General features: G+C 49.1%; 1 protein-coding gene across 1 annotated transcript in view; it reads right to left on the reverse strand.

The window, feature by feature from the left end:
- The window catches only part of FBXW8 (F-box and WD repeat domain containing 8), a 107,748-nt gene that overhangs the window by 76,590 nt on the left and 23,240 nt on the right, over positions 1 to 7,918 (reverse strand). Inside the window, exons 3-4 of the mRNA XM_029921828.1 lie at positions 3,766 to 3,930; positions 1,131 to 1,219 (exon numbers count right to left, since the gene is read on the reverse strand). Of these exons, the coding sequence (XP_029777688.1) occupies positions 1,131 to 1,219; positions 3,766 to 3,930 (254 nt within the window). The remainder of the gene's footprint in view (positions 1 to 1,130; positions 1,220 to 3,765; positions 3,931 to 7,918) is intronic.

Raw genomic sequence — 7,918 nt, forward strand, 5'->3', positions numbered from 1 at the left:
AATGTTTATTCATTGTTTTCCATGAAAACTTGTTTTTAAAATTTTTAATTTATTTTTAATATAATTTGTCTAATTGGCTTCCACACAATACTCAGTGCTCATCCCAATAAGTGTCCTCCTCAATGCCCATCACCTACTTTCCTCTCTCCCCGACCCCCATCCACCCTGTTTGTCCTCTGTATTTAAGAGTCTCTTATGGTTTGCTTCCCTCCCTCTCTGTAACTATTTTTCCCCTTCCCCTCCCCCATGATCTTCTGTTAAGTTTCTCAAGATCCACATCAGACATCTGTCCATCCAAAGGTGAAACTAGTCTCCTTATTGTACATTAAAGAAATACACAAACTGTTTCACATTTCTGTAGTAAAATAGGAGGAATTTAGGAAAGGGGTTTTGGGGACACAAGCCATAGGAATTTACAGAACCTAAAATTCAACTCCTTGGTGATGGAGACACCTAAAAAGCCTCTGAGGACAAGTGATGCAGCAAACGCATACTGTGCGTGGGTTGGGGGGAAGGAAGGTCACGCGTGGCCGCGGCCCTTCCTCAGAGTAGTGGCTCAGACCGAGAGAGTCAGGACGGGCTCTGTTCGAGCCGGCACGTACTACCCGCGCTTGACTTTTTTAGGTCTTCATCAAAGACCGACAGTTTGCCTTAATGAAAACCTAACCTAAAACGCCACAAGAGTGCTTAAAAGCTAGCAAAGAGGGGCGCCTGGGGGGCTCGGTCGGTTAAGTGGCCAACTTCGGCTCAGGTCATGATCTCGCGGTTCATGAGTTCAAGTCCCGCGTCAGGCTCTGTGCTGACAGCTGAGCCTGGAGCCTGCTTCAGAGTCTGTGTCTCCTCTCTGCCCCTCCCCTGCTCGAGCTCTGTCTCCGTCTCTCAAAATTAAACAAACATTAAGAAATTTTAAAGCCAGCAAAGACACACGAAGACGAAAGGATCATAGCTCCACGCCACCCCGTGCGCCGCTCACCGCCAGCTCCACGCTCTCCAGGACCAGACGACAGGAGCCTGGAGTCTGCGAGGTGGGAAGGCACAGCTCTCAGGGGAAGGTCTTGTCACTGGGGCCCAGAGGGTGGCACACGAGAACTGGAAGACCCTCAGGTGACAGCTAAGCGGCGTTTGCTTACCCGGCGATGACGACGCCGTCGTGGGAGTGCACGTCACACAAAACCGCATCCGGAATGTGCTCCAGTTCGCTCACGGCGCCTTTGCGATTCTGCGGAAGGAGAAGGGATGCGGGTGATCACACTCTCGGGACGCCCCGGAGGCAGCACCTCGCTCTCAGCTACGCTCCATGGCCATTTCTTACCGCGTGTTTTGTGCCCAAAGTCAAAGGACAGAGAGGACAGCTAGTCTGCTAAGGTATCAGCATTTGCGGGGTACCCCACGCAAGCAGCACTGACCAGCGGGCTCGGGCGTGGGAGGGCGGCCCCTGTGCTCAGGGGCCCTACAGGCTACAAGGGCAAGGTGGGCACGCAATAGGCCGGTGGTGGCACAAGTCTGAAGACACAAAGTCTGTTTTAAAAGCGCAGTTCTGAGGACAGAAGGTATTTAGTGATATTTTGTGTGTCGACACCCTTATGAACACTCAGAGGACACAGTGAGGAAGTACATACACAGGACTAAAGCTCAGGATGCGGAAAGGAAGATGGCAGGGTCGGAGGTTCGTGCAAACGGGATTTGTAACGGGAACGTGAAAACCCCCGACAAGCGTGGTTCCTGGGGAGGCGGCGGGTGGGCTTCCCACCGCACGCCCGCTGGTGCCTTCTGAATCACCTGTCCAGAGACCACCATGCCGGCCACGGGCCCCGCTGTGCGGGAGGTCCGTTAACCGGTCACCCTCGCCTCTACCCTGTGAGCGGGCTGCCGTCAGTCCCACTTTGGGGGGGCGGGAACAAGGGCATCCGAAGGGAGAGCAACTTGCTCTAATGTCTAAAACCACCGTTCATGTTTCAATGGGGCCTTCGTTCTAGAATCACAGGAAGAATCCCAGCATTACCATTAGTGCAGGATTCCCCGTCCCCCCTCACGTTAATAGTCACTGTCAGCAGGGCCAGCAAAGAGGCTGCTACGCTCCAGAGAGCCTGACTCCAGTTCACGGACTCAACGACCATTTGTCAAACACCAACCCAAACGAACGCCTTCGTGCCTGCTAGAGAAAGAACTAGACATTCTGGTCACCTGGAGGTGGCTTGCGTCGGTTACCGACGCCAAGATGCTTGGAGCAGGGCCCTGAACACCTTCCCTGCTGCCACCTGCAGCCGGAGGAGGTGCCTGTCTCCCTCCGTGGCCTTCTCCGTCACCGGAAAGGAAGCGGAGAACAGCCGCCACGCTGGCCCAGGGTCTGACAGCTCGGAATTCAAGCCGGTGTACACAGACTATTGTGGGTCCCGGGTGCACAAATCAAAATATCCCACCTTCTGGGGGGAAAGGCCCCAGTTCATGCCCAACTCGCCAGCTCTCCATCAATTCCAGCCCTCCAGCCAGGCTCGGCCCGGCTCGTCTGGGCAGCTCTGTCAAACCCCTCACCGACTTCCCTCACGCGGGCCCAACTGCGCACATGGACAAGAAGGCTGGGAGAGGGGAGGCTCCTCATGAGGGTGCTCTCTGGTGAGCACACAGCCGTGAGGCCAGGCTGCTTTCTGCTTGGTGGTGGGGTCTTCGGTCTATGAGAGGAGAACTGTGCTCATTCTCCTTGGGAAGGCAGTTCTCAGCCGGGGGCCGTTTTGTCCTCCCAAGGAACATGTGATGTGCCTGAAGCCATCTGTGGCTGTCACGATGCGGGGGCGGGTGTGGAGAACGCTACTGGCACCTGCTGGGTAGAGGTTAAGGAGGCTGCCCGACATGCTGCCACGCACAGGGCAGCCCCACCGGGAACAACGATCCGGCCCCTGACGTTGCCGGTGCCAGCGCTGAGGAACACCGCCCTTACTAACGTGGCTACACCTGCAGAGTGTTGGCCGCTCGTGAGGTTACGAGGTGACCGGGGACGGCCATGCACACAGGCATCAGGTCACCGTCAGTAATGAGCAGAAGCCTGTTGATCTCAAAGTCTGTTGGGATTCCCCTGTCCGGGAGCAGAGACTGTGTGTGGCTCTACCCCGTCCACACGAGGGACCGTCAGGTACCCGGTAGGAAGGAGGGCCGCCGCCGCACCGCGGTCCCGTCAGGCCGCAAGACGGCTTCCTGTAATGCTGTTCTTGACAGCGATTTCCTATAGAAACACTCCACCGCGCAAGTTCTTAGCTGTGATCTAATGTTTCTGTAGAGAAGCTGAAGTGATAAATGCTATGGAAGCAAGCCAGTGGGTTATGCGAGGGGAGAGAAGACAGGACTCAGACGCTTAATAACCTCCCTTACAGTTACCGGAAATTGCATCTTCAGCACTGCTTCTGTATTCAGGGGGTGTTTTTGCTTTGCTGATGCGGAGGGTCGGTGAAAGCGAAAGGGGACTGCACCGAGCACTCCTCCGAAGACCCTAGCCGGCAGAGGGGAGGGCCCGGCACCCCAACCCCACCCCTCCTCTCCTAGAGAGCAGGATGCTCCCCGACAGTGTGGCTGAAAAGGGGGGCAGACACTCTCATGGCGAACAAAACGGGCAACGCATCGCCAGCAGCCGACGGGATGCTCACCACACTCTTTGCTCTTGGCAGGTCCACCTCGGGCTCTGACCGGAGGGACCATGGGGGTAATCTGGGGCCTGGATCCCCGAGTCCTTGCAGGCAGGTCTGCAGCACAGGAATGACACCGGCCACTGCCTACCTTCCAGTTGGTTCTTAACATGTGCTCCTTGGCCCGGCACTCCTGGAAGATGAGCTTCCAGCACGAGTAGTCGGAGATGCTGCTCGAGGGCAGGTGCCCCTCCCGCCGGCACAGCTGGTACCACAGCACCTCGTCTTCCGCGATCACCTTCCACGTCTTGCTCACCTACAACAGCACAAGTGACACAAGTGTCAAATTCTGCAATTAGAGAAGCCAGCCCCTTGTCGTCCAAAAATCAATCAACACCTTTATTATTACCCTGAGTTTATGGCAGTATAAAATGTCTCGTTAACAAAACACCCCGAGGTGGGGAAAAAATACAAGCAAAGGTTTCCAGTTTTATTTTTCGAGATTTCAAAACCGTTGTTCCATCATTTCATACCACGTGTGAGATGACTTGGTTCAATTATTATGTAACATGTAGGGAAAAAATATACAAATACATAAATAGCAAAAAATGTAAACTGCAAGCATACAGTTTTTCAGACCAGAATCTCTTTACTTTTTACCAATTGGCACTTTTTTTTTCTTTTCTTCTTATACAATTGGAGACTGACTGTCTCTGAAATAAAAGGCTGTAAGAAAATCAATATCCATAACTCAACACTTCTGGTCATAAGAAATTCAAATTTATAGTATGTAGAAAAACTTGGATTTTAAGTGGATAGACTAAAAAAAAAAATTATACAAAACTCAAGCTGTTTGCCAAGACCCTAATATCTGATAGGGAGAAAATAATGTTCTGCCTGGACTGAATTTCAGATCCCAAGACTGCCCAGAGGAAACGATCATTTTTGCTGTTAGTATTTTGTCCTCTACACCCAACTCAGGTGACGAAGCACTTGCTTCTTCATAGGTTACAGTACCAAGTTGTACAAAAGATGGACTCTGTTGGCAAGACGAGAGAATGAGCCAGCACATCAACATCGTCTTCAGTCTGTGCGGTCAAGGGCTTGACACTGGCTGTGCATCTAAAGGTTGAGCCTCATTTCTGGTAAATGAAAGTCAGGACCACTGGTTCACAGTAACTTGGGCTCCCAAACACTCCCTTCGGGCCCTTCAGGGTGTGGAACACACAGACGAGGAGGGAGAACGTGAGACAGAGCGGGCGAGACTGCACACAGCGTGTGTCTCATTAGGATTCCTCGTTCAAAGATGCGCCAACAGGTACTGAACTCTGAGAATGGCAGAGTGAAGAACTCCAAAAATCTGCTACTGCATGCAAGCCACAAGAATACTGCCAAAAATTGTCAAAATCAACTATTTCAGAACTCTGGAAATTAATGAAAGATTTTCAACATTCTGAGGGGCATTTATTCAAGAAAAATGGCTGAATCTTGGTAAGGACAGCCACCTTCACGTTGTTTTCACTTGCACTAATGCCTTCCTCCTCTTCCAGCACCATAGGCGGCTCCACGGTAGCCTTGAAAGCCAACAGCCTCGCAACGGTGGGAGCTGTGAAACCAGCAGCCTGGCAGACACCAAAGGGGCCAGATGGCTTTAGGGGGGGCCAGAGTGCCACCCCCAGGGAACTGTCACCATTTGACCTGTGGGACAGCCTGCTGGAAAGCTCTATTCTGGAGGCTTGGCTTTATCTGACCTGACTCGAGGCCTCTTCTGTCTTCTCTCCAGCACCTTTGTTAGAAACAATAAGGGAGAAGTTTGTGCCTGCCTGAAGTACCGTAAGCATGTGGGGCTATGACGAGCGGACCTGAAGCTTCGAAGGGAAACCTGGGGAACGGGAGGGCCACTGAAAGGCTCCAACAGATTTCTGGGACTCGGGGTCAGGCACCTGTGTAGGACTGTGTGTGTGCCCAGAAAAGACCTCAGAAGGCCCTGATTGCTCCCTCAGCTAAACGCGAAGCTTTGCACAAGCATGATGTGAGCTGCCGGCACAATGAGCACGTCCCGACATGCGGCTTACAGACAGCAACTCAGCACAAGATGGGAGATCCGCTGCTTCCACACATTTAAGGAAACCTCTGTCCAGTCACTAACAAACCATTCGGGCAAATGAGCAGAGTTCAGTGGTCATACATGACAAAAAATACAAACCGGAGTGTTCGTCCAGAAAAGTCACTAAAAACAAACAGCAACTAACTCCCGGGGTAAAAAAAAGAATTTGATTTGCAGAGTTGTCACATTTTGAAAGTCCAGTTTTGAAACACAAAATGTAGAGACATGCAGAGAAACAGTAAAGAATGAACCAAGTATGGGAAGAAAAAGCAGCCAACAGAAGCAGTCCCTGAGGAAGTCCAGACTTCGGACTTACTACCACGACTTTAAGTTAACTATTATAAATAGATACACTCAAAACACTAAAGGAAAGCACGTCTAAAAAATAAAAGTTATGGGCACAAGGCTTTACCAAGTAGAAGGTACTGATAAACAAATTTCATTACTTAAAAAAATGTTTTTATGTTTTTTATTTATTTATTTTTTTTTGAGAGACAGAGACAGTGCGAGCAGGGGAGGGTCAGAGAGAGAGGGAGACACAGAATCCGAAGCAGGCTCCAGGCTCCGAGCTGTCAGCACCGAGCCCAACATGGGGCTTGAACCCACGAACCGTGAGATCATGACCTGAGCCGAAGCTGGACACTTAACTGAGCCACCCAAGTGCCCCTTGATAAAGAAATTTTAAAAAACACAAGTTTTAAAGTTGAAAAGCACATAACTGAAATAAAAAAACTCAATAGAGGGGCTCAACAGATTTGAGCTAACAGAGTAACCAGCAAACTCAAGGTCAATTATGCCAGAGTGGCTCAGTAGGTTGGGTGTCCAACTTCGGAGCAGATCATGATCTCCTGGTTCAGGAGTTCAAGCCCCACACTGGACTCTGTGCTATCTGCACAGAGCCTGGTTTGGTTCCTCTGTCCCCATCTCCCTCTGTACCCCTTGTCAGTTCCTTCTCAATCTTTCTCAATCTCTCTCAGAATAAATAAACTTAAAAAAATTATCTAGTCTAAGAAAAAAAAAACCAAAAACCAAAAAAAGAACCCCCTCCAAAGTGAACAAAATTAACAGAAGCTCAGAGACCTACTGGACACCATCCAAGTGGACCAACACAGGCTATTATCAGAGTTCCACCAGGGAAAGAGAAAGGGGTAGAAGGGACATCTGAAGAAATAATGGCTAGAAACTTCCCAACTATGATGAAAAACATTGATCCACACACTAAAGCAGCTCACTGAACTCCATGAAGGATAAACTCAAAGACACTCACACCTAGACACATCATAGCCAAACTGTTGAAAACTAAAGACAGTATGGTGGAAGCAAGAAACATGCACTGTGTGTTCTTCTTAGAAACTAGGGAGGTCAGAGAGCAGTAGACTGGCGTATTCAAAGTGCCAAAGGAAGAGACTGCCAACCAGTAACTGAATCTAGCGAAACTATCTCCCCAAAATAAAAGAAATTATTCCAAGATAAACAAAAATAAGATAATTCAATACTAGTAGACGAGTCCTGTGTACAAGAAATACTAAAGGGAGTCCTTTAGGCTAAAATCCAGGCCTATTTCAACAAACTAGAAAAAGCACAAATACAAAATCTAACAGAACACCTAATGGAACTAGAAGGGGAGCAGCAAGAGCACCCCAAACTCAGCAGAAGGAAAGAAATAATGAAGATCAGGGCAAAACTAAACAATATAGAATTAAAAAAAACAATCGAGCAGATCAATGAAACCAAGAGTTGGTTCTTTGAAAAAATAAACACAATTGATAAACCTCTAGCCAGGCTCCTTAAAGAGAAAAGAGAGAGCACCCAGATAGACAAAATCATGAATGAAAATGAATCTATTACAACCAACCCCTTAGAAATACAAGCAATCATTAGACATTACTATGAAAAATTATATGCCAACAAACTGGACAACTTAGAAGAAATGGACAAATTCCTAAATGCACAGGCACTACCAAAATTCAAATGGGAAGAGATAGAAAGCATGAATAGACTGATAACCAGTGAAGAAATCGATTCCATTATCAAAAATCTCCCAATGAGTAAGAGCCCAGGGCCAGATGGATTCCCAGGGGAATTCTACCAGACATTTAAAGCAGAGCTAATACCCATTTATCTCAAACTATTCCAAAAAATAGGAGGAAAGCTTCCAAACTCATTCTACGAAGCCAGCATCACCTTGATACCCAAT

The sequence above is a fragment of the Suricata suricatta genome, chromosome 14 (genome assembly GCF_006229205.1).
Source record: "Suricata suricatta isolate VVHF042 chromosome 14, meerkat_22Aug2017_6uvM2_HiC, whole genome shotgun sequence".
In the NCBI taxonomy this organism is placed as follows: Eukaryota; Metazoa; Chordata; class Mammalia; order Carnivora; family Herpestidae; genus Suricata; species Suricata suricatta.